Source organism: Lolium perenne, chromosome 1, assembly GCF_019359855.2.
Source record: "Lolium perenne isolate Kyuss_39 chromosome 1, Kyuss_2.0, whole genome shotgun sequence".
NCBI classification, from domain to species: Eukaryota; Viridiplantae; Streptophyta; class Magnoliopsida; order Poales; family Poaceae; genus Lolium; species Lolium perenne.
The window spans coordinates 78,063,484-78,090,460 of NC_067244.2; the positions used below are offsets into that span (position 1 = coordinate 78,063,484).

General features: G+C 44.1%; 1 protein-coding gene across 1 annotated transcript; it reads right to left on the reverse strand.

The window, feature by feature from the left end:
• Window positions 1-3,854: 3,854 nt before the first annotated feature.
• LOC127294014 (stromal 70 kDa heat shock-related protein, chloroplastic) lies at window positions 3,855-10,040 on the reverse strand. Its single transcript, XM_051323746.2, has 8 exons — window positions 9,439-10,040; window positions 7,387-7,639; window positions 6,820-6,899; window positions 5,976-6,118; window positions 5,793-5,891; window positions 5,424-5,613; window positions 4,694-5,092; window positions 3,855-4,574 (listed from the first exon to the last, which is right to left on the reverse strand). The coding sequence occupies exons 1-8, from the start codon at window positions 9,925-9,927 to the stop codon at window positions 4,170-4,172; spliced, it is 2,058 nt and encodes a 685-aa protein (XP_051179706.1). The 5' UTR covers window positions 9,928-10,040; the 3' UTR covers window positions 3,855-4,169.
• Between the last annotated feature and the right edge of the window lie 16,937 nt (window positions 10,041-26,977).

Genomic DNA, 26,977 nt, shown 5'->3' on the forward strand with positions numbered 1-26,977 from the left:
CTATGATATCAATTGTTATGGTGATAAATTTATTTGCTGTGATGCGATATCCGAATAATCTGTTATCTTTCACAAGTAGAAACTATTGCGCCACTTTATTTGGCTGTTTTCTCATCTGTAGTACACAATAGTGTAGATATTTGTTTGCACCGAAACTTTGTTTTTCGTAGGATTAAATGAGTATGAAACAATTGAGGTTATGGTGATCCCTACCCTAATATGTTTTTTGTTTTTTTGTGAGCTTTCTTCCACGTTAAAAATCAGGTAGTATAACTATTGTATTTTGTTTCTTATTTCTTATGCTGAAAGTGATTGAAGCATATGATTTAGTCTATTGCTGATTCACCATGCTGTGTGAGGCAGTTCCTTAAGCTTCCCATTGCCCCATAATGATCATTAGTTCCCACGTAAGCAGCCAATAACTATTTTGTATATTTGGTAGGACGTAAAGGCTATTCTAATATTTCAGCCATACTTATTGAAAATGTAATTCATTAAGCCGTGATTTTTATTGTTAGCCTGCTACCTTCCATTTTAGTTATGGATTATCGTAGGTGCAATGTATGGCTTCCATAGTGACTATACTCTTTCCCTGTCTGTGAACCCAAGGTTGCATTTACTGTTTACAATGGAAACTGTTTATTGTAAATCCAGTATAGTTGTTGATCTTTGAATATTTTTGTCCATTGACCACTGAATTATGTTTTATTTCCTCTTTTATCCATTAAATAGATGTACCCCAAATATGATTTCTCATGCTCGTTTATTCTTGTTTGACATTGATGCAAATATTTTTGTCCATTGAATCATGTTTTATTTCCTCTTTTATCCATTAAATAAATATACCCCAAATATGATAATTTCTTCGTGCTCGTTGATTCTTCTTTGACATTGATTCAAATATTGCTGGTTGTGACTGTCTGTGAAACATCATTCTTGAAATCATGCGGGTAAATGTGATTTATTGGATTTTTCTTTAGCAAGATGTGGCTCTGGTTGTGGGTCTTGAGATAATTTTATATATCAAAATGCACAAGAGAGCAATCCGCTTAGTTCCTGATGCTCTGCGCTCCCATCATCACCATGTCAGCATATTATTTATTTCTGTTTGTGATATCTTATCCTATTGATGTTAATTAAGTACAGATTTGAACCTGTACCGACTAATAAAATTGTGAAGAAAATATATTGTCGTGTCCTTACTCCCTACTATGTAGTCTATAACGATGAACAAAATGTTTATATAACATGGAAATTGTTCAGATAATAAATTAGTAACATATTTTCAAGTTACCGAAAAGACAGATCTTATGCATGCCAGATGGAATCCAAATCAGCGAGGGACACCTAATGTTTGAACCTGACCAAGATCATGGCTCTATTTGCGAACAACTTCAGTGGCATATGTGATGTTATTTTGATCTCAGATTTCATCCAACTCTAAAATCTGTCTTAGCATGTAAAAGGTATGTATGCTAACCAATAATTCTTACACGTATTCCTTTATTGTTTAGGAATGGTGATGAAGCACATAGGGAAAAGATAGACCATAATGGACTGTTTCAGCTGAAGCATGAAGGTCATATTAACCAGTCAATAGAGCAGCTGTTATGGAGATCTCTGTGGGCACATTCTGTGGTAAAAAAATACTATTTTGACTCTCTAAAAAATGGCATGTAAAGTCTGAAATTTTGAATTTTATGATATGCCAAAAAGTGTGGATAAATATGAATGCATGCTAATGCCTCTTAATAATAATCCATGCCGTGAATATCTGTCTAAAAGTGTACTTACTTGGTGCTCTAATTTCTCCGGGGCTATCTCTAACCGATGAACACATGTTATAGCTAATGATGATATTGATTCGGTGCAGAGTTTCTTGTTTCAGGTTGGAGCAGGAGTCGCTGGAACCTTAATGCATGAATATAAGTGGGTTTTATTTTTCTCTTCAGATTTATCCATTAAGTGTACCCATATGGTATGGCATAACAAGAAGGATTAGCTTTTACTTGGATTTTGTAAAATGACCAAATATTTGTATTATTGTGTTTACTAGCTGTTACGATCTGTTCATATACAAAGAAGTATGGATCAAGGATCCTGCATGATTGGGACGTTGATTAGGATGCACCTGACCGGCTAGGAGGCGCCCCAAGGGGCGCCCCAACCACTAGTATATATCATATACATACATAGTGGGAGACTTCACAGGATAAATGGGATCCAACTTATGATAATATTTGAAACGTTGATTTGGCAAATTAATTATGGTTATTTGCCAAGGAAACATGGGTACATCTCCTCCAATAACATGGGGTAATGCACAATGATAAGCATGTTACCTATCGACTTAATTTACATGATACATGCTCATTTGGATACATATATATATGGGCATGACTGGATTTTCAATATTTATGCTTCCTTTATTTAGAAATTCATTTTTTGATACATTAGGAGATGTTGAAAAAAATCTCTACAAAACATCTTCACATTGTACGTCCGCACAAAGTCTTTCCTCATGAAAGATCGAGTTGTTAATATATATATATAGGGATGTGTAAGGCAATATTTAGTACTACTCCCTCCGTTCTAGAGTGTAAGTCACATTCCCGTTTTCATGTTGTCCGGTATATGAGACAAATAAGGCACAATTTTACATTAATTGGAGTTAATTAGCGCATGCATGCAGCCCGCACCTTCCCCTCCTCCACATGCAGCCATTCGGAGACTCACTCCACAATGCATGCAATAATTATGGAGCTGTTTTTATTGGCTGTTGCAGTTACAAAACATCACAATCTAGCCTAATTGGTCACAATTTCTCAATCACGTTACGCATTGGGCCAAGATATTACAGGATTGTGACTTACACTCTAGAACGGAGGGAGTACCATTTTTTCTGCATATGCATGCTAATTGAATGATTTGATATTTGGTCCACACGCTTATAAAGTATTTTATGCCATGATGTATGGCATGCACCCTAAAATAAAGGTCTACTGTATGTGAAATTGAAATCGTGGCAGTGTGCACCATGTTTTTGGTAACCCCTTCACACAAAAGACACATTTGGCTAAATGTGTGCACTAATATAATTGAAAAATGATAGTTTATGAATAGGACACCTCTAATTATTTTATGCCATGCATGATTTATGATATCAAGTAAAAATATATAAATTTATTTGAGTTAAATTGGTCCAAGCTCAAATAAATCTATAGATAGCTTCAAATCAAGATAAAACCTCAAACCTAGTAATTGGACACCCTAAAAAGGTCTACTGCTTGTGAAATTGAAATTGGGCAATATGCACCTTGTTTTTGGTGGGGCCTCCATACAAAAATAAACGTTTGGCCAGCTTTGTGCACTAATATAACTGGAAAAAAAATGTTTATGACTTCATGCTTTGTTTTGCTATTTTACGATTTTTTGAACCATCTTTGACTTGATTTTAAATTTAAATGCGACGACCCACAAATGAAAATTGGATTGGTGACATACAAGTAAAATCACATTTATGTACGACAACCCAAAATACATATATTTTACAAAGTTTTCACTCGGCCCATCTTTGTGCTAAGTTTGCTTGCACTTGAAGAACAGTTGGATCGATGTAACCCCAGACTGTTACCCAGACTTCATGGTGTTAGCCTTCAGGCTGATGAGCTGAATAAAGCTCTCAGTTTTAAACCCAAAATAAATAAATTAGTTGATTAGATAACCTAACTGGGTGAAAATCGAAACAAAAAATGAAAGTCTACCTAAGTGGTTGTGCAACATGTACAGTAGTGAAAGCTGCTGCAATTTCCTCCCAGAGATAAGAACTGACAACAGTAAAACATAGTGAAAGCTGCTGCAAAGAAATGACAATTAAATAATAGTGCAGCCAGTTTGGGAGCAGAGGAACAATCCGGAGGGTAGACTGCCGTATGCTAATGCAGAAAAATGGAGAAAATTCCCAGACGCTTTTATATATGTAAGCAAAGCCATCTACCTATATGAAGTGAAACCGAACTCTCCCAAGCTCAACTCAACCACCACAAAAAACTCCACCAACAGCCCGATAGGAAACAAGGTGACAATCTAACAAAAAGTTACACCCCAAATCCTACGCGAACATGTGGAACAAATTCTTGAGAGATGTTCCGACCTGCCTACTGTTCTATTCATTTGCTGTCGGTAAAATCAGCATCTATAACGTCACCATCATCTCCTGGCTTCTCAGATGAAGCTGCAGAATCAGCAGCGCCATCAGCTCCAGGAGTAGGGCCTGCTCCGGGGGCGCCCTGCTGCTGGTAAAGGGACTGGCCAAGCTGCATCACTTCTTGGTTCAGTGCAGCCAGTGCATCCTTTATGGTCTGGGTTGATCCACCAGCAACTGCGTCCTGGAGTTCCTTAAGTTTCCCCTCGACCTTCCCCTTGACATCAGCTGGGACCTTGTCGCCGAGCTCCTTCAGTTGTTTCTCAGTCTGGTAGATGACAGACTCTGCCTGGTTCTTGGTGTCGATTGCGTCTCTCTTCTCTTTGTCCTCCGAGGCGAACTTCTCAGCTTCTTCAACCATCTTTTCTACCTGAATAGTTGTTCATTGATGTCATGTTAGTCCAAAGGATTAAAAGTGTTCAATGCTATAAAAACTGAGAAAAGTAAACTTGATAATCTGAGTGCTTCATCAATGCATATACTGCATACCTCATCCTTCGGCAATGTGCTGGCTCCGGTGATAGTGATGTCCTGCTTCTTTCCAGTGCCTTTGTCCACAGCAGCAACAGACAGGATACCGTTGGCATCAATATCAAACTTGACTTCAATTTGTGGAACACCACGTGGAGCAGGAGGAATTCCATCAAGCCGGAAGCTACCAAGAGATTTGTTGTCCCTGACAAACTCTCTTTCTCCTTGGAGAACATTAATCTCCACACTTGTCTGTCCATCAGCAGCAGTCGAGAAGACCTCTGACTTCGAGGTGGGCAGCGTTGTGTTCCTTGGGATAATCTTGGTCATCACCCCACCCAGTGTCTCCAAACCTATAGACAGTGGCGTGACATCGAGAAGCACAATATCGCTCACATCGCCCGACAATACTCCTGCCTGTTGTCATTTTGTTTGTCAGATCTAGTCATTATCTAAGTAATCTAGTATGTGCTATTGTAGAATATATATATATAAGAGAGCACTGATTGTCCCCAGTGCTGATGCTAGCCACTTGCCACAAAATAGCAGCACTATCTACTAGGCCATACATATGGTTTTATCAAGTTCTTCAGGTATTATCACTATGATTTCTGTGTCTAGGCCCATATATTCGGCTCAAATTTAAGACAGATTATTATCTGCTCACTATTTTTATGAAGTAGCATAGAAAAGGAACATCAGGATCCTAAGTTAGCTAACTTTGAAGAGATAATTCTCATGAACTGACCTGCACAGCTGCTCCAAGGGCAACAACCTCATCAGGGTTGACTGTCACATTCGGGTCCTTTCCAGTCATTTTCTTCACAAGCTCCTGAACAGCTGGAATTCTGGTGGAACCACCCACAAGAATCACCTCATCTATTTCTTTAAGTGACAGCTTCGCATCTCTAAGAGAGTTGTCGACAGGTGTCCTCAGCCTAAAAGACGATTGTAAAATTAAAAAATAGTTAAGTTTTGGCTTAACAAAATCCAGCCATGACACTCACCCGCTATTCAGACCCGCTATTCAGAGTAGTTGCTAGATGCATTTGAAAAAACAAACCAGGAATAAATGTATGCTTCCATCAATGCACTAACATGAGGCATGATACCATACCTGTCAAGAAGATCTGAGCATAGCTCCTCAAATTTGCCCCTGGTAATTGTTGTCTCAATGTGCTTGGGCCCGTCAGCAGTAGCTGTTATGAAAGGTAAGCTGAAAAAAACCAAGAATAGGTGAGGAACAAAGATGCAAAAAAACACAGTATTAGAACCAAATGGAGAGGCAGAGCAAACTAACCTAATATTTGTTTGGGTCAATGATGATAACTCCATTTTTGCCTTCTCAGCTGCTTCTGTAAGTCGCTGAAGAGCTTGCTTGTCTTTCAGCAGCTCAATACCCTCATCGTTTTTGAAGCTCCCAGCCAACCAATCAACAATTCTCTGGCAACAGAAATGATTTGTGAGAATATACAGCATGCAGAATCACAAAGATGCTGAACATTTTTGCTAACAGAGACCATGAGTAGTGAAGCACAAAAGGGGTAAGATTATTATGCAACGCAAGAGGTGGATCTTTATTAATCTATTTGACCAAAATGAATACATATACGTTCTAAGAACTGAAGGGATGCATGAGCTCACTAGAGAACGGGCACAGAAGTGTTGTTGATTGCCTAGAACCAGGGATCCAACGAAAATCAAAAGATACTAAGAACCTAACATGCTGCTAACTCATTGTTCTCCTGCCTGTCCAAAAGCCTAGAACAGGCAACAACAAAAATCATATGCATTGACTATCAAACTGAATAAATACAAAATCACTCTACACAGTGAAGTGTACAACTTAAGTCATATCAACACAAATACTCCCTCCGTTCCATAATTCTTGTCGCAAATTTAGATGTATGTAAACATATTTTGAGGATAAATGCATCCAAATCCACGACAAGAATTATGGACAGAGGGAGTAGTAACTGACCGCATTGCACATCCCCTTTGCATCATGACTACACATGCAATTACATAATACAAATTGGACACAAGTTCTAAATCAAAGAAATATTAGCAAATAAGATGAGGCAGACTGAACAACTTTGGAATCAATAATGCTGGCAGGAGACAGATGGCCATATAAGAAATACCTTGTCAAAGTCATCGCCCCCAAGATGGGTGTCACCAGAAGTAGACAGCACCTCAAAAACACCATCACCAACCTCAAGAACTGAAAGCATAACAGGAGATGTAATAAAGAACTGAGGAACTGAGATATGGTCAAACAGGCAATTCAACGTACAGAAATAACAACAGAACATGTTTCTACTGGCCTAGTTTGGCCTTGATGTTGTGTAGTACTTTATGAGTGCCTAGATTATATCAATAAGACAGAACTGTTTAAGAACTTACTATTGATCGAACACCAAAATGTTCTACCTTGTGCTAATATAGATTCATAGGGCAATGAGACAAGTTCTATGACCAACGTATCAGGATATGTTTCAGTGAACTGAGATAACACCAAATACATCAAAAAATTGATGAAATACCCATATCTCCACAGTACTGTACTTTTAGTTATGTTAGCTATTCTGCACTCTTTTATTAATGCACAGACATAAGTGTTGAAACTACTGCAGATTGCAGCAGTCACTGGGCATCAATATCCCTTATAAAAGAGTATAAATAAAGATCTCAAAATTCAAAATATATACCTGAAACATCAAAGGTGCCTCCTCCGAGGTCAAAAACCAGAATTGTCTCATTGTTCTTTTTTTCAAAACCATATGCTAACGACGCTGCAGTAGGCTCATTTATGATACGGAGAACATCCAGCCCAGCAATGCGGCCAGCATCTTTTGTAGCTGTCCTCTGCGAGTCGTTGAAGTAAGCAGGGACAGTGATCACAGCCTTGGTGACTTTGTCATTTAAAAACTTCGACGCATCATCAACCAGCTTTCTCAAAACCTGGATAATAAGTGACGTTTAGAAACAGCTTGCGGCACAAACATAACTTGACAGCAAGGTTAGCACATGGGAAGTGAACCGAAGTTCAGAACATAAAGTTTTATTCATCTTTTTGAAACAATTTAAGCTAACAAGCACCATGGTTGTAAAGGCGTCCCTAAGGCGTCGCCTAGGCGACGCTTAGGTGTCAAGGCGCCCGCCCTCCACCTTGGAAAATCGACCGCTTTAGGCGCCTAGGCATCCAAAGCGCCCGCCTAGGCGTCGCTTAGGCATCAGAGCATCCCCTAGCCGCTCTAAGACGCCTTCAAAACCATGACAAGCACCCACATCACTAGCCACATATTGTTGTACCCGTGTTCTCTATAGTGATTGACTGATTGTTTACAATAATGTTCTCTGACAACTAGATGTAACGAAATTAGCAAACACTCCCTCAGTTTCAGAATATGAAGTGTATTGACTCTCCAGTCAAAACTTGTACTTACTTAAATTTCACATATCCCCATGAAACTTGTCTCGGATTTGTCTAAATTTGGATGTATCAAGACACTAAATAGTGTCTAGATACATCCATATTTAGACAAATTTAAGGCATGTTTCATGGGACGGAGGGAGTACAACATTTTGTTAATTACAGATGGCAATACTAACAAAGCACTTTCTAAAACAAGCAGTTGCAGTAAAATTTATGTAACATAACCCACATAATATTAGATCAATTGTTGGTCAAAGCACAGATCTAGACTGTCAAAATTAACCTTGAATTTCAAAAGGGGGAGTGTTATGTTGATGAAAACGACTGACCAGTGTCTAGATACATCCATATTTAGAAAAATTTAAGACATGTTTCATGGGACAGAGGGAGTACAACATTTTGTTAATTACAGATGGCAATACTAACAAAGCACTTTCTAAAACAAGCAGTTGCAGTAAAATTTATGCAACATAACCCACATAATATTAGATCAATTGTTGGTCAAAGCACAGATCTAGACTGTCAAAATTAACCTTGAATTTCAAAAGGGGGAGTGTTATGTTGACGAAAACGACTGACCATTGCTTGTTGAAAATGTGCTTTGACCGAAAGTTGAGATATTCACTTCCAATACTAACGTTGTTGCTTGTTAATTTTTGTTGCACCTGTGTTTTCAATTCTGATTGACTGATTGTTTAAAATAATGTTGTGTGACAGCTAGATGCAACAAAAATAGCAAATAGGCCCTCCATTTTTTGAATGTAATGTGTAATTTGACTCTTAATATCTCGAACTTTTACTTAAATTTCACATACAATATTTTGTTAATTAGAGATGACAATCCTAACGGACTACAATAAGCCCAGTTGCTGTAAAATTTATGCAACATAACCCACATAATATTAGGTAAACTGTTGGTCAAAGCACGGACCTAGAGTATCAAGATTAGACTTGGTTTTCAAAAAAAGGGGGGGGGGGGGACGTTGTGCTGACGAAAACAACTGACTGTTGGTAGTTGAAACACGAGCTTTGACCAAAAGTTGAGATACTATTCCATTCCAAAAGTACTACAGTGTTGCATAATGTAGTAGCACACAGCTTGACACTCCGTTAGGAACATAACAAGTAAAGCATGTAGTAGTAAGATTTAACTCAACCGTAGTTCCATGGACTTGATATAAAGTTACATTAAGTTCTAGTTTAAGACAAGAATTCTCAATTCTACACCTAAAATTCCATGAATAGGAACATATCACTAACATAAGGAAAAGCAATGACATCTTATCTTATCCGAGTTAAAAGTAATCGGTATTGCCCTTTATACCTGCGCAGAGATCTCCTCGGCAGCGAATTGCTTGCCGATAGCTGGACAATCGAGCTTGACGTTGCCGTTGTCGTCCCTAACGATGCGGTAGGACACCTGCTTTGACTCCTCCGCGACCTCGTTCATCTTTCGGCCGATGAACCGCTTGACGGAGAAGAAGGTGTTCTCTGGGTTGACCACCGCCTGCCTCTTGGCGATCTGCCCCACCAGCCGGTCCCCGGCCTTGGTGTAGGCCACGACCGACGGCGTGGTCCGCGCCCCCTCGGCGTTGGTGACGATTGTGGGCTTGCCGCCCTCCATCGCCGCGACGGCGGAGTTGGTGGTCCCGAGGTCGATCCCGACCACCTTCTCGCAGGTGACCCGCAGTGGCCGCCACCGCCGGCCCCCGCGCCCGTACACCGCCGCCGCCGTCCGGACGTTGAGGGAGGGGCGCCGGCTGCCGTGGTGGACGAAGAAGGGGGTCGAGGTGGGGAAGGTCGTGGTCGACATGGCTGAGAGCAGCAGAGATTGGGAAACCCTAGAAGATTTGCGGGATTCGCTTGGGTTTTGCTGGATTGGGAAGAATGGCGAGAGGAGAGGACGGGGAAGGATAAGGAAGGGGGGAGGAGGGTTTTATAGGGTTTTCGTGTGCGGAGGAGACTCTGGGAACCAGCCTGTGGCTTCTCGGCCTTCTTTGGATTTTCTTCGTTCTAGATGCTTCTATTGGTGAAAAGAGATGCTCCTCTTGAAAATTCTCATCTCAAAGTTACTACTACCTCCGTTTCAAGGAATAAGGCGTTCTCGTTTTACGAGCTTTTTGTTTGATCAAGTATTACTTTAAATAGATAAAGATTATTTGTATGAAATTAATATCATTAAAAAGTGCTTTTCAATACGAATCCAACGATACTAATTACATATATTATAATCAAGATTTTGTTGCTCAATTTTTATGGTCAAAGTTCGTCTTGAAATACGCGTGCGCCTTATTCCTTGAAACGGAGGTAGTATGACACTAATGTGCAATTTTCACATTTTTCCATAATTTATAAGCACAGGAAAAACAATGAAAGGCTAGATTCACTATTGAATTTTTTGCGAAAAAGGACATTGGTATTAAGAGAGAAATCGAGCAGTAGAAAGCACCTCAACAAAGAGAAAAATTACAACAAAATCCTTGAGATGCCCTTCGTCTTCAACCTCCTCCCTGAGCCGGCCTGACGTTGTTGGATGCTGACGGAAAATCGTTGAACGCGTCAAGAAGATTGCATCCGTCCTAGAGACAAGGAAGAAGGAATAACCGCCGATGAAACTCAGTGACGACCCGAAGATCCCCCCCCCCCCCAACAATAAGAGGTCCTCGAGAACCACACCACTCACACAAGCTTCTCGACGTCGCCACCGACATGGGGCTGAAGCTGGAGAGACTTTATTGGAGAAGGCGCAATCGTATGCCGCACCTAGAGGGGGTGATTAGGTGCTACCCAATTTTTTGTTCTGTTTCAATTTAGGCTTGACACAAAGGTAAATTCTTTAGATATGCAACTAAGCGAATTTACCTAGATGACAAGGAAAACAACAAAGCAAGATATAGCTAGACAAGATATAATAGAGCACTCAAGGATAGAGGTAACCGAGAGTGGAGCACGCGGAAACACAGAGATGATTTCTGTAGTTCCTTCCTTTTGAGGGGAAGTACGTCTACGTTTGGAGGACTCGATCGCCAGAAAGGCCAGACCAACGCCACGAAGGCCTCACTCAGGTCTCGTGTGAGCAACGCCACAAAGACCTAGCCCACTTCCACTAAGGGATTTCCTCAAGGTGGAAACCAGGCCTTTACAAGGTTCTTGGGGCACACGTCCACAACTGAATCGGAGGCTCTCAATAGTTGTAACAACACAACAACACTAACAAGAACAAATCAACCACAAGCAACTAGGGTTTCCAAATGGAACACTAGCAAAGGGGGCCCTGAAGAAAATGAGGGAGAAATGTAAATCGCTTCGGTGAAGATGTAGATCAGGGTCTTCTCCTTTGATTCTCCAAAGATCAATAGCGTTGGATAGTTGCTGGAGAAGATCTAGTGAATCTTGCGTTTTCTTTGTGTGGCTCCAATGGTGGATGAACTTGAGATGAAATGAGCAATCTGAGCTTGAGGAAGAAGGGGGTATTTATACCCCTCTTCAAATTGAGCCGTTGCAGGAAATCTGGGGGCGGATATCCCCCCCCCCCCCCGGAATATCCAGGCCTCGACAAAATATCTCGCCAAATATTCGGCCTGAATCCAGTGGGCTCGGCGCTTAAGTCCTTAGCCGATTTTCAAGGCCCGGATATTCTGTAAATATCCGGCCCCGGATTATCCTGCCTGAAGCTGATTTCCTACTTCCTTCTTTTTGTTTCTCAACACAAATTCAACCACAAATACTTTCTGCACCATATCAACGCACATTAGTGTATCACACATATTGTCATCAAACACACAAAACTATAATTAAAGAGATGTTTTTTCACCTAAAACAATAAAAATGGAGCCCACCGGCCGATGGGGCTGAGATCCAACCCTCCTCCATCGCCCGAAGGCCACAGAGTTGGGCAGATCGGCAGCGCCGACGGGAGACAGCTGGGAACCCTAAACTCCTATTGATGAACTCTCTCAGGACGTCCCACTTTGGTATACTAAATGTGTAGAACAATGAAAGGCATCCCACAATAGCAAGAGATAGATAATTAGGTATTGCTAGAGAATGAAACAAGTGATTGAGAGATCCTTTGATTCATAGGATTTGTGAAGGAACTGTGTAGGATTTAGAACATATAGGAAACACATTCTATAGGAACTAATCCTATAGAAATCTTGTAGTGTAAATTCTATAGAAAAAATATTAGGGCATGCCACATGGAATTTTTTTTTTCTACAATCAAACACATTTCATCTTTCTATAGAGTTCAAATAGGCATGATATTCTAATTCTATGTTTTTTCTATTCCTATGTTTTTCTTATTCTGCGAATCAAAGGAGTCCTGAATGGTTACTTGAAGTGTTGGTCTACCTTATCTATTACGGATTAGAATAATATTTGGATCCATATGTTTCACTAGGGTGGATTGTTTTTCTACCATCGTAGATGCATATTTTTTGCGTCCACCTACTATAATTTCCCAGTAGAATCTATGAGAGAGTATCTAGTACTACAGGGCCTTTGTGTGCTACGAGTTTCCCAGACTATCTGAACCGACCATTCATATTCAAGGGACACGATGAAACGTGAATCTAAATGCCCCACCTACCATGGCGAGTATGCAAAATAGTCCCTCTACTATTTCGTGTTCGACACTGAATCCTGCCTTTCTAATCTCTCTCTTGCTCACGAGATTCAAATCGCCCCTAATAATCCCAAATCAACGCTAGGCAACTGCAGTTCAACACGCTGCCGCGAGATTCATTTCGGCACCAAAACAAAGCTAGTTGAGTGGAGCAGCCCAACACGCTACCAAGAATTAAGTTTCCTTCCAAATTGAAGCTAGGCTCGAGTCGTAGCTCAAAATGCAGCGATCAAGCATGGAGCTAGACTAAGCACGGCTCCTTCTGTCCCAGTTTCTGGCAGCTGCCACCTCCATCTCACCACCACGCGCAGGCTGAAATCGGTACAGATCGGGACTGCATTGGCAGGGTGTTGCCATGAGCCGACCTCATTTCTCTCGCTGCACAACATGAATCTGTCAAAAAATTCCTGTCTCTATATCTGTTGTCTTCTCAAGTCAACGCTGGAAGCCATTTGCACGCGATTTTTATCAATATGAAAAACAGTAGGGACTTAGGTGTATATTAGATGGTGGGAGCAAGTCACGGAGCTGTGTTCAAATCATGTCCGTCGAATGTTAGGGGACGCTCCAGATTGCCTTGGAAACTAGTAGCACACATACATGCTGTAGCACTAGATATCTTCTCTAGAATCTATATTCAGAAATTGGCATTGTACGATCACAGACGTTTGCCTACTAATTAAGGTGGCAAGTACCGCCTACAATTCATCCTGCAAACAAAAAAAGTTCCAACGTGGATAGGAATTAGAGTAGGACGGTGACCGTAATGAATAATTGACTACAATTCTAGTACTACTTGTATCCATAAAAAAGATGTGGAATATAAATGTATCTATACACTTGTAAAGATGAATGGAGAGTTCAAATAATACATACATTACCGATTTTAATATTTTTTTATAACGTAATTGAAATGACAATTTATTTACAAAAGGAGCTCTTTTTTTCTTTACTCAGTGTATGCAGTACACTGGATTGATGAAAGCGCGACAGTGCAGGGCTAATGTCCTGTTTTGGTCGTGTACACGTTTAACGGCCACAGGGAAGTCGTTGAAACTAAAGCCCAAAGTGACCTGGAGGAGCGTGTCATTCGCGTAGCTGTGGCCATCCGGGGAGCTGTGGAAGCTTCTGGAAGCAACGAGACGGAGACGGGAAGCTCACGGAGGCGTTGAGAAGAATGTGACACTCGCTCGTCCGCGTCCGCAAAGTGAACGGAGCGACGGCCCGACGGCCCGACGGACGGGTGGCTTGCCCTTTTCCACAGATCGCTAGGGCCCAAAAACTGGGGACCACTTGCGTTCGAGGCCTACTGGGCTGCTGGAATAGGCCTCTACTCATCGGCGGGAGGAGAGTCCACGTGGACAGCTGTGAGCGCCGCAATGTATAGCCGTCACCGACTCATCGTCGAAATTGCGAGGGTCATTTTTTTGTCACTTTTTTTTTTCTAACAACGAACATCTTATGCAAACATCAATGCGATAAAAAAATGTTGTGTCTGTCTAATTTGTGCAAAGATTTAGAGCATCTCCACAGGCGGCCCCTATAGCGGCTCCGCTAGCACTTTGGGGCAGGTATTGAAAATGGGTTCACACCGGCTTCCAAAAAGCGCTGGCGCAATTTCGAGCCCACAAAAAGCGCCGGCAACCCCATGCCGTCTCTTTCACGAAGGGCGCAAATCGGGCGTCAGCGCCTCGCGGCACGTTTGTTTTTGTGGGTGGGGCCGCCTTGGCAGCGAGAGGAAGCGACGGTTCATGTCGGCGTTAATGGTCTCCCGCGCGGAAATTGAAGCGACGACGAGGGTAGTGACTGGCCACGCGGCGTCCACCCACCTCCCCCACGCGCCTTCAATGCGCGCCCGCCGCCCTTAAAACCCCATCGGCGCACCTCTCTTCTTCCCCGTCTTCCAACCCTAGCCGCCGCCACCGCCATTCTCGCACACGCCGCGCGAAACACCAACCGACGCGATGGAGCACAACGACGAGGCCAACGGGAGCGGCGGCGGTGCGCTCCGCTTGCTGCAGCTGACGTACGACGAGGCGGACATTCTGTACTGGCAGCGCATCCCCGTGCCGCTGCAGCACAAGCTGTCGCACGGGTGGCACATGTCCAACGCCGGCTACGCCGTGCCACCGTCGCCACCGGCTGGACCGGAGATGCGCGCCCTCATCACCGACTGCGTCTAGGAGCTCGCTCACCGGATCGTCGATCATCGGTGGCCGCACGCGCTCGGCTGCGCACACGCCTCCTTCGAGTGGCATCATCATCCACGACGGGACGAGGCGCACATCTTTGGCTCCGGCCCGTAGGACGACGGGATCGGTCCAACGTCGCCGCCTCAAGGAGGAGCACGCCGCGGGCTCGCCACCACTTCCGCCGACGAAGTAGAGGTGGTGGAAGATGGAGGTGGAGGCGCAGGCGGCCCCCCGTGGCAGCGACGACCTGGAGGAATTCCCATGACAGCACTTCATCGACGATCGCTCCGTCGAGGAGGACTACCGGCAGATGGCGCTGGACCCGCGGTAGGCAGCGGTGTGGTCCGCCAGGGACCACGGGGAGAACTCCATCGACCTCGCTAGACCTTCTGAGCCGTCGTCGCCAAAGGAGGAGGACGACGACTGGTCCTTCGACTTCTCCGACGATGACGGCGGCGGCGACGACGGCGGCAACCTCGACTGCAGTGCCTTCAACGCACGCATGCCACCGCTAGTTTTTTAGTTTTTAGTTTAAATTCGAGTCACTTTTGTATAAACCTAGTATAAATTCGTATGAATTTCCTTTTTAAAATGTTTTTACATTTAACTTTTTTGTGGGGCTGCCGTATGGGGCGCCGGTGTGGGATCACCATCCCCAAATGAAGGATGACGTGTCGGTGCCCCCCATACGACAGTGTCGGTGCCCCTGCCGACGACTATTTGGGAGACGCCGGTGGAGATGCTCTTAAGAACATATGCAACAGTAGCGGATTTGAACCACCATTAGCACGCATGTACATCGAGAGGGTGCGCACAATTTTTTGTTTGCAAAAGGAGGGTGGAGTTAGTGGGAAATGAACCGAACTCTCTAGTATCCTCTCTCCCACATCGCTCGTCCCCTATCTCCTCTACTCCTCTAGATTTAGGGTCGGCTGGCACTTCCCCTCTCTTATTCGACGGTGGCCAGCATCGAGTAGGGTGAGGCTCCATGATAGCTCTGATCCGGATTATGGATTGTAGTATGATAAGCCTTTTCCCTATAAGATCAAGGTTTAATCGAACCTTGGGAAGCACTGCTAAATGGTTTATGAAGGAAACGTCTACAAGACTTTGCTAGTTTATTTTATCGTCTATTTACCGGACATATCTAGTTTACTTTTAAGGGGGTTGTGTTCAATGATGAAAATAGATCAGGTTTAAGGTTTCACCTGCAGCTATGCATACATATATAAATAAAGCTCATATGTTTAAAAAAATAAAATTGAGATAAGAGATTTGTGAGTAGCACATCCGTAAATACCCTTCTTCCTAAAGCTAGATGTGACAAGAGCCTAATGGTCCAACCATTGTTCTCACAGCCGCAAGCAACAACAGTTTTTATGTAAATACATACCAAAGTCTTAAGATAGATGATTGTTCTATGATCCCGAATGAATCACTAAACATGTACCGGTACTTTCCCCTTTCCGTCAATGGGGTTTCGCGTTAGCACTACGTTATCCACTCATTCTACATCTTCCCTTGATCCTCTCTAAGGACATGGGTACCTGCAGATCATCAAAGATGAGGCAAAGAGACAAGGATACAAGATTGGAAAACTCCTATTCAATCCTTACACATAACATAAGATTAGATGCACATAATTGCTGCGAGGATTCACCCCAACCCGCAGCCCGTGAAGACTACTCACACATAATATCATGATCAAGATCAAAGATAGAAATCATTCTGCAAAATACTTAGATTGAAATCACAATATTCTTACAATGGTCGCCAATCCTCAAGGAGATCTCTATTAAAATGGTGATGGCTATGGCTATGGAAGAGATGGAGGATGGGATGGATGAACTATGTGGATGGATCTCCTTCGGTGTGTTGCAGATAGATCTTGTGGATGGCGGTTCTGTTTGGCGTCGAATGTCTCTCTTTTTAGCGTTGGTCCATTCACGACTTTTATAGTGTTTGATCTCGGGAATGCAGCCGTGCGTGGTACGGGCAGACGGTACGGGCGGGGCTTGCCTATACCGATGCCCGTTAAAGCCCCTGGAACCGCCTTTCTGAGCGTAGTCAACTTTGCCATGCTCCTGACACGATTTTCTTAAGTAATTGCAGGTCCATTTGCCATTATGATGTGATATCCTGCACAACATCCAAAAATAGAAGAGATTGCACATCTTTGCATTGATTAGGCACTAGTGGCAAGTTGAGAGGTAAATTTAGTCGATTTCTTGACTTAGCTAGAGGTTTAAACTCGAGAAAATATGGCGTATTTCAGAGCCATCAACTTCTCCAAGCTTAAACTTGATCGTCCTCGAGCAAGAAACAAATAGCCATAAGGAACTTGGCGTTTAAACCAAAACAAAAAGAATGCAAAGTCACTTACAAGTGGTAGCCTTATGAGTCTAGCACTTCTTCCATTTGATAGATTAGCATAGTTAGAGAAGTGCCAATAATATGATACAAGCATTGGTAACGCGAGACAATCACAATAAAGATTATAAGTATGAATAGCTAGTTGTAGAAACAATCACTCCAGCTTAAATAGTTAACTCTCAGTTTGCCAAGGAACACTGGAAGTTCATTATCATCAAATTAAGTATGAGTATTCATGTCTAAAGAGGTATAAACAATGAAGGTTCTTAATTACGCCCACATCAATTGATCAAGGCTATCAAAACACTTACTCTCCACTCATTGCCTTTCAAGAATATAGTCATCTAACAGTAACGAGTTCATGCCAAGACTTGGAAATTGATATCTTTCAAATTCCTTTGACAGTTTCCAAGTAAAATCATGAATGACTTTATAGGATTGTGACAATCATGGGGCCAGTGGTGCTATCCCAAGAGTGTGCTCAACAGTCGTGTTGACACGCATAAAGAAATATCAGACGCTAAAGCATATGTTGACATGCGTAAAGCAATATCTCATATTATATACAACCTTACATCTTGGCATGAATCTCAGCTACCACTAGACTTCGATTCCATCAAACAACTCCTATCAAGAGTGCTATCTAGTCTATCACAATATCTATGGAGTTAACTATCTTCAGAGTTAAACCCTTAAGATAATTGGTCATCATACAAGTCATAATTTTAAGACTTCTTCTTGTTGTATTTGTTTGGCAATATTATTTTCGAGGCAAGACTCGGTTAACTAGATGAACCAGAGTAAGAACTTTCACAATTAACTAAGCATACAAATAAAGCTCTAGTCCAATTGTTTCAAATCACTCTCACTGATACAATGTCTTAACAAGTCTACTGACTAGCAGAAACAATTCAAACTTCAAAGGTGGGATACATAAGACATCTTGTAGATGGCTTCTGATTTCTCCTCCTTATGATGTGTTCCTTCAAAACTCTTAGTAGATCTCGCTCATAAATAATATCACGCAAAAAAACATTAGAAAATTCAGATCGTTCAAGAACAAGGATAAAAGGAAAATTATTTTTGTATTTTTGTGAATTGGGATAGAGAGGGAAAAAGAAAAGAGAATGAAGATACAGTAAGGAACTAAAACAAACAAATGAAAAATGAGAAAAAACTAAAACGAAAAGCAAATAAAAAGCAAAGTGTTGGAACAAACCAACACGAGTGTTTCAAAGCTCTCAATTTATTCAACACAAATAAAAATGCTTGAGGAAAACATCCCCAAGCTTAGGTTTTTGCAAGCCCTCCTGGTGAGCTCATTGTGGTGGAGGATAATTCCCACTGTTCCATTGGCTACTCCAATGAGTGAACTGGGAACTCATTTCGTTGGTGTGGTCTTGAAGGTTGATGGCGAGGTTGCTCAGGTTCTCAATGCTTCCTTCGAGTGCGTACATGCCCTGGTAGGTGCTGAAGTAATCGAGTGGATGCTGCTCCTGTTCCGGTCCTTGGGTTCTTGTTCAACCTCTTCTCCTTCTTCTGGTTCATCCTGTTGTGGGGGTAGATTTGCCTCAACCTGCGCATCATAATGCAAACGCCTTACCTCGAGAGAGAATAGACCATTAGGCAGAGGGGAAGCGATCGAGTGATCAGCTCCCGGTATATTGAAGTAATATCTATCATCTACTTTTCTAACCATACCACATGCATTCAGAGTAGTAGAACCAAGGCGCGAAGGCCTTCCAATACTCATAAATTACTTACATCGATGTTAAGCCTTCTTTCCAAGACGGTTATGACTCCACCTCCGCATATGGGGCCACGAGCTTCAAATGCTTGGTGGTGCAAGTAGAGAACAAGAATGGCACCCAAGTTTAGGCGGAGGTTGCAATCTGGGAACACAGCCTTTGCGAGGACCATCATGTCCTCCTTGTTAAGTCTTGTGAAATCCCCTCGTGGCTGAAAGATGTTAGCAATAACATAGTACAAATAGTGAATGGAAGGGAACTCAATAGTATTTCCTCGAGGGAGTGTGCTAGGTATTCTCATCCTAGAAAAATACAAGCTATGTGAGGGGTTCAATGAAAATCAAGCATGACGGTTTGCGGTGGCACTGTTCTCAAAGCCAAAGTGGTTGCACCACTCATCCAAGGTCAAATCATACTGACGGTTCATCAAACGGAAGGATATCCGGTCTCAACTCCGGGCTGATTCTCCTCAATTTTATAGTAGCGATTCAGCGTGTGCTTCAGAGTGCTAAGGAACTCGAGTGTCAAGTGGCAATTAGTGGCAGCCTCCTGAAAACACAAGTCAAGCAGACCAACATTGCTGCAAAGAGTAATGAAATCATTGCGGAAGCCTAGTTGGTTCAGAATATGGGGGCATGCCCATTTTGTCGACTTGATCTCGCGGTTCTTGAGACGGTTGAAACGGTTGAGTTGACGGCGGTCTTCAAACTCGATACCGACCGAAGCGGGTGTATTTTCAACCGGTAGTGTAGCCTGCGCAGCCACAGCGCGCGAGCGGATCCTTGTGTTCATCTAAAAATTAATTAGTATTTTAGTACCTAAGCACATCTTAACAAAAATTCAACTAAAAAAATAAATATCTAATCCGATAGAAATAAACATATGATCATCCTCTACACATCCTATAAAAGAATCTCCTCTAAAATTGTGATCTAGCATGCTCATTAAGGTGATGAAGTTCATAATATGACCTAAGTCTAGATTGATAATGATATAATCTAGAGTATGCACTCTCAAATAAAAAGCCGGGGATCGGAGGAGAAACGTACCATGCTTCGATGGAGGGCAAGGAATCGAATAAAAAACGAACGAATTTGGAGATCCAATGGAGTAGGTTTTGAGTTTGAAGGGGGAAGAGAGAGATATTATGAAAATTTGGGTTGCATATACCTATTCCTTGCCGGTTTAAGTCATCTGACACGCGGTACAAGTGCGCGGTACATGCGCATTCCACCCGTACCAGGTTCAACTGCCTTGGGATATGTCGGTCGACACGGTACGGTCGGGTGGTACGGTCGTATCCCCCCGTACCGATGCTCGGTAAACTTACATTATGTTTTTGAAGAATTGAAGTTTTCGTCGTTGAAGTGGTACGAGCTCATGGTACGGTCAGCCCTGACCGTACCAATGGTCGCCAAAGTTACGGCCTGTTTCAACGAAATCTTCAAATTTTCTTTTTCGTGGTCGCGGATGCGGTACGGGCGCGTGATACGGTCTAGTACGACTGTTATCACCAGAATTTGACCGAGCCAGAGGTGGGCCGCGATCAAGATGAAATTGAAGAATATTCATGGAAGAATTACGTGAATCGGCCTGTTATGCTGAGTTTGGGCTAGTCTGCCTTTGTATCTGTAACATATTAGGATACGTGTCGGTTAGTTGGAATTTTACCCGTGCACGGTTAGGTGCACGTCTAAGTTAGAAAGTCCCCTGGACTATAAATATGTATCTAGGGTTTATGGAATAAACAACAACCAACGTTCAACCAACAAATCAATCTCGGCGCATCGCCAACTCCTTCGTCTCGAGGGTTTCTACCGGTAAGCAACATGCTGCCTAGATCGCATCTTGCGATCTAGGCAGCACAAGCTCCACGTTGTTCATGCGTTGCTCGTACTGAAGCCTTGTTGATGGCGAGCAACGTAGTTATCATAGATGTGTTAGGGTTAGCATAGTTCTTCGCGCAACATGCTATCGTAGTGCAACCCTTGCATGTCTAGCCGCCCTCACACCTATCTTAGGTGTGGGGGCGGCACCCCGCTTGATCATTATTTAGTAGATCTGATCCGTTACGATTGCTCCTTGTTCTACAAGGATTAGTTTAATATCTGCAATAGTTAGGCCTTACAAAGGGGTGGAGGATCCAGCGGCACGTAGGGTGTCGTTCGCTAGCCCTAAACAGGATGTTCCGGGGATCAACCTCGTGTTGGTTTTTAGGCCTTGTTTAGGATCGGCTTACGATCACCGTGCGTGGCCGCGAGGCCCAACCGTGAGTAGGATGATCCGATTATGCGGTGAAAACCCTAAATCGTCGTAGATCTCATTAGCTTTATCTTGATCAAGCAGGACCACCATATATTCGTGCACCTCGTACGAATCATGGGTGGATCGGCTCCACGAGCCGATTCACGGGATAACTGAGAGCCGATCGAGGCTCGTATTTAATGTTTACGTGTATGCCATGCAGGAAACTAAGCGAGGCATCTCCATCACCTTCCTGACCAGGTATAGGTCAGGTGGCACGCCCTTGCATCAGCATCGGACGTGTGACCAGAAGGCTTTGCAGGCCGTCGCTCGGAGGGACCTCAGCCAGCCGCAGCTCTAGGTTGTTCCCGGCTCTACGGTGTTGCCCGTCGCTGCCCGCCGGTGGGTTTCTGACGACAACACATTCTGGCACGCTCGGTGGGACTTGATTTTGACGTGACCAAGACTGAGCAAATCTTCGACCTCCTGCTCAAGGAGAAGCAGTTGACGATTCCTGAAGGTCTCAAATTCCCTACGGTGCAAGAGCTGAACGGAAAGCCATACTGCAAATGGCATAACTCGCTCTCCCATGCCACCAACGACTGCAGGGTATGGCGTCAGCACATCCAAGCGGTGATAGAAAAAGGGCGTCTAATTTTCAACCAATACGCCATGAAGGTCGACACCCAGCCCTTCCCCGCCGTTAACATGGTGGAATGCACTTACCCTGAAGGTTGCCAGCCAGGATCCTCGTTCAGCATCAACATGGTAGGACCTGGGAACCACTCTGGCAAAGATGGAGACGAGGGCAGCTGCCCTCGTAGCAAGGACACAGAGGAGGCCGCTCCACGCGATCGGCTCCATCATGATGGCAAGCGCTACGTCACAGAGGGAGAGGTGAAGAACATAAGATATCAGCGACCTCTCTCTGATCACCTCCTCAACAAGTATGTAAGTCAGTATGACCAACGCCGACGGTCCAGCTATGATGATGAAGGAGATCGTCTGGCTAGAGAAGCCAGAAGATATCGTCAGCATGATCGTGATGAGGAGGAGCACGAGCGCCGTGCCATAGAAAAATCAAGGGAGCAAGACGACAGCGACAGGCACTGGGACTGCCCCTTCTTCAGACACTGTTGGGATTCAGGAATGAGCCGATTGCCCACAATCGGCAATTGCCCAGAATGCAACCAGAAAAAGAAGGAGGCAGCCAACGTGTCTGTGTTTAGGCGCTTAGGGCCTCTCCCGCCACAAAGCAAACGTGCTGAGTCCCCTCGGTGGGCAGATCTCGAGGATTCCGAAGACGAGGGACAAGAAGAAGAAGAAGACAGGTACCACCGGCCAAGGTGGTGCCCTGATGGGCTCAGCCGTTCACAAAAGCGCAGGGTTCAACGATTGCGCGGCCTGGAGGAAGCCGAAAGGTTATACTTGCGTACACTAAGGAAGGCACGACCTGATCTGGCTGCGAAAGTTCAGCGAACCCTGGATGAAGAGGGTCGTCCACGGAAAATGGAGTGGCGTCCCAAGCAAAGGAAAGCCGATGATGAAACATCGGCTGGCACAAACATGGTGCTCGTCCTTCCGACGGAGCTTAGTGCTCCACGATTCTACGATGCACTCAAGGTGGACGACAGCAGGCGCATCAAGTCAGAGGTTGGGCTGGTTTTATCCACCAGCCTGACCGAGTAGCAAGATTAAACCGATGAGCAAACGGGGCGAGGCTGATCTTTGTGATCGGCCCCAAAAATTATGAAGGAGCATTATAAAACCTTCAGTCAGCGCTCCAATGGATATGGAGGCCGATTCCAGCAATCGGCCAAAATTATCTTCACCACATATTGCTGCTTATGTTCAGCATCGATCTACTGGGCAGCGGCCACGTCGGCGGATGAAAGTCAGCACGAATCCTTGCGGAGCCGACGTGCAAGTGCAGTGCCCTGGCTAACCATAAAAGCCGATATCTGCAGTCATCTGGCAGATTCGGCTCGGGGGGCATATAGTCAGATGAACATGTACATGTGCAGATAAACATTAAGGGCCGATTAAGGAAAATCGGCCAGTAAAAAAAAATTTTTACAGCCGATGCAAGGGCATCGACTTTAGAATTAAGACCTACTGTGATGGAGGCCTAAGGTGATGGTCGACCCTACGTGTGAACAACCAACGTTGGAAGCCGATGCGTAGCCATCGACCCTAGTACGGTTACACAAGACCAAGACCTACTGGCTATATGCTCAAAGTTCACGTCGACATCGACGTTCAGTGGAAGAAAGCTGATCAACGATCTGTGCATCCTCGCCGGTATTCTCGCCTTGATTAAGGCTCGGGGGCCAGCTCGCCCTAAAATATCTTTAGAGAGCCGATTTTGTTGGAATCGGCTGTTTCTGCATTACAACGTGGAAACCAATGGCGACGCAGTTGGCTCGCTTTGGATGGGGCTCGGAGGGCGACTCGCCCGAGAGGTTCTTGGCTTTGGGAGCCGATTTTGTTGGAATCAGCTGGTTCTACGTTGCAGCTGTTCTGAAGAATGATGCTTGGTTACAGAGTCATCAGTTTCAGCATCCAAGCTGATTCAGCAACAGTTCCGGGACTCTCTTGGGAACGTCCGCTCAAAATCAAAGGAAGCCGGTCTGCTGCGATCGGCTGCACCCAGTGCTATCGTCATCGGCAGGGCTAGTTAACTTGGAAGTTAACTTGGAAGGATGACTGAATTAGCTTGTCTCGCTGGTCATTAAGCATTGGTTAGCAACCGTCAAGGTCAGATGAGGAAAATCGGCTGAGTCGGCATAAAGAACATCGGCAAAATCAAAAGAAATTTTTCATTGATAATAAGATTTCTTACAAAGAGGAGCCGATTGTTCAGCAAAAGGGACAGATTGCTACTGCTAATCTTATGCTAGTAGGTCCCTATTCTAAGGACTGTTGCCGTCTTCGCCGTCGCTGAGGTAGCTGCCCTCATTGCTGCTGTCGACGAATCCCTCGGTGCTGCTACTGTGACCTTCAGCGGAGGCTTCTTCCTCGTCATCATCATCGTCCTCGTCTGACCAAGCCCAGCCCCGGATGCGTTTCGCCGGCGGTTCGTCGGAGGAGGTGTCGTCCTCCTGTTCCTTCTTCATGTCGGAGGAGATGTCTTCGTCTTCGACATCCTCTTCTTCTCTTTTGGTGACGGATGTGAATTTACCCCGGAAGGGAGGGTCGTCGTCGCCGCTCTCCGCCTCCAGTGCTCCGTCAACCAGGTACCGGAGGTCATCTTCCCCGTCGGTTAGGGGTATGGCCCCATCTGACCAGACGAGGTCCTCACCCTCCGGCACGAAGTCGAAGTCCCACTCCTGATTGTCCCAATGTTTGGGAGCCCGGCGGTTGTACGCCTCCATCTTGTCGTGCTCTGGGACCAACTCGCTTGAGGAAGTGGATTGGAGAGAGACGGAAGACGAGGAAGAAGACGACATGGCTGAGGGAGAAGAGGGTTTTTTGGTGCCGATGGCCGGAACAGAGAAAGGGGATGAACAGGGTTAATCAGTCGGCACGGTTAAATAATGAGAAGCCTAGTGGAAATTCAATGCCACAGCAGTTTCCGAGGAAGTGGTGCCTAAAAAGAAAAAAAAAACTGCCAGGTCACGCGGAGAAGTTGAGAAGGCAAGGTATCATGATGACGGATACTGCAACGGTTCTGCCACGACATGACCCGACGAAGGAAAAGCAGAGTGATTTTGGAATTACCAATTCCAAAACCAGGGGGGCATGTGTTATCACCAGAATTTGACCGAGTCAGAGGTGGGCCGCGATCAAGATGAAATTGAAGAATATTCATGGAAGAATTACGTGAATCGGCCTGTTATGCTGAGTTTGGGCTAGTCTGCCTTTGTATCTGTAACATATTAGGATACGTGTCGGTTAGTTGGAATTTTACCCGTGCACGGTTAGGTGCACGTCTAAGTTAGAAAGTCCCCTGGACTATAAATATGTATCTAGGGTTTATGGAATAAACAACAACCAACGTTCAACCAACAAATCAATCTCGGCGCATCGCCAACTCCTTCGTCTCGAGGGTTTCTACCGGTAAGCAACATTGCGATCTAGGCAGCACAAGCTCCACGTTGTTCATGCGTTGCTTGTACTGAAGCCTTGTTGATGGCGAGCAACGTAGTTATCATAGATGTGTTAGGGTTAGCATAGTTCTTCGCGCAACATGCTATCGTAGTGCAACCCTTGCATGTCTAGCCGCCCTCACACCTATCTTAGGTGTGGGGGCGGCACCCCGCTTGATCATTATTTAGTAGATCTGATCCGTTACGATTGCTCCTTGTTCTACAAGGATTAGTTTAATATCTGCAATAGTTAGGCCTTACAAAGGGGTGGAGGATCCAGCGGCACGTAGGGTGTCGTTCGCTAGCCCTAAACAGGATGTTCCGGGGATCAACCTCGTGTTGGTTTTTAGGCCTTGTTTAGGATCGGCTTATGATCACCGTGCGTGGCCGCGAGGCCCAACCGTGAGTAGGATGATCCGATTATGCGGTGAAAACCCTAAATCGTCGTAGATCTCATTAGCTTTATCTTGATCAAGCAGGACCACCATATATTCGTGCACCTCGTACGAATCATGGGTGGATTGGCTCCCTGAGCCGATTCACAGGATAACCTGAGAGCCGATCGAGGCTCGTATTTAATGTTTACGTGTATGCCATGCAGGAAACTAAGCGAGGCATCTCCATCACCTTCCTGACCAGGTATAGGTCAGGTGGCACGCCCTTGCATCAGCATCGGACGTGTGACCAGAAGGCTTTGCGGGCCGTCGCTCGGAGGGACCTCAGCCAACCGCAGCTCTAGGTTGTTCCCGGCTCTACGGTGTTGCCCGTCGCTGCCCGCCGGTGGGTTTCTGACAACAACAACGACCATACTGATGATCGTCAAAGTCACTGGAACCTGCGAACATCAAAAAATTCTGTGCAATCTTCACGTGCCTTTATGCATCAACATTACCTCAAAAATGGCTAAGAAAAAACAGCAATATATATCAAGAATGCGTAACCATTAGTATCGAAAATAAAAAAGGCATTGTTGCTTAACTTCCTCTCCTCTTTTCCAAGGATCTCATGAACACTCTTTATTAAAAATGAAACAAAACAAACAAATAAAATTAAACATTAAACTTGAACAAAAACTAGACAGAAAAACTTTATTGAGCATGGGTTGTCTCCCATGAAGGGCTTCTAGTTAAGGTTAATTAGCTTGATCAAGATGGTGATCACTTAAGAGTTGGAAGTGGAAGACCCACTCCTAAATAGTTAGCTTTCAAATAATGATCACATCAACATCAGTTTTGGCCTTCTTCTTCCTAGGGAAGTGCACTACAAATGGGTCTTTGGATGGTAGTCCAATCCTCACATTCTCTTCATGCAAGTTGATTAGCCTTTAATAGTCATAAGAAATGACCTTCCTAAGATTATAGGAGCTATATGATCTTCAAGCTTGTCCATAATAATAAGATCAATAAGAGCAGGACATCCTTTAATCTCTACTACAATATTATCTTTTATCCCTAGAGCTTTTCTATATGTTGAATCAACTAAGTGCAGTCTTAGCTCAGTTGTTCTAAATGGTCCCATTCCTAACTTATCAAATAAAGTCTTTGGAATTGTGGAGACGCTTACACCAAGATCACAAAGTACAACCACCTCA

Excerpts from the sequence above, each read along its gene's own strand:
- LOC127294014 (XM_051323746.2), bottom strand. The coding sequence starts at position 9,927 with ATGTCGACCACGACCTTCCCCACCTCGACCCCCTTCTTCGTCCACCAC. Across the intron at positions 5,093-5,423 it reads CCCTTGGAGCAGCTGTGCAG|GCAGGAGTATTGTCGGGCGA; the intron begins GTCAGTTCATGA and ends AAATGACAACAG. Across the intron at positions 4,575-4,693 it reads GCACATTGCCGAAGGATGAG|GTAGAAAAGATGGTTGAAGA; the intron begins GTATGCAGTATA and ends ACAACTATTCAG.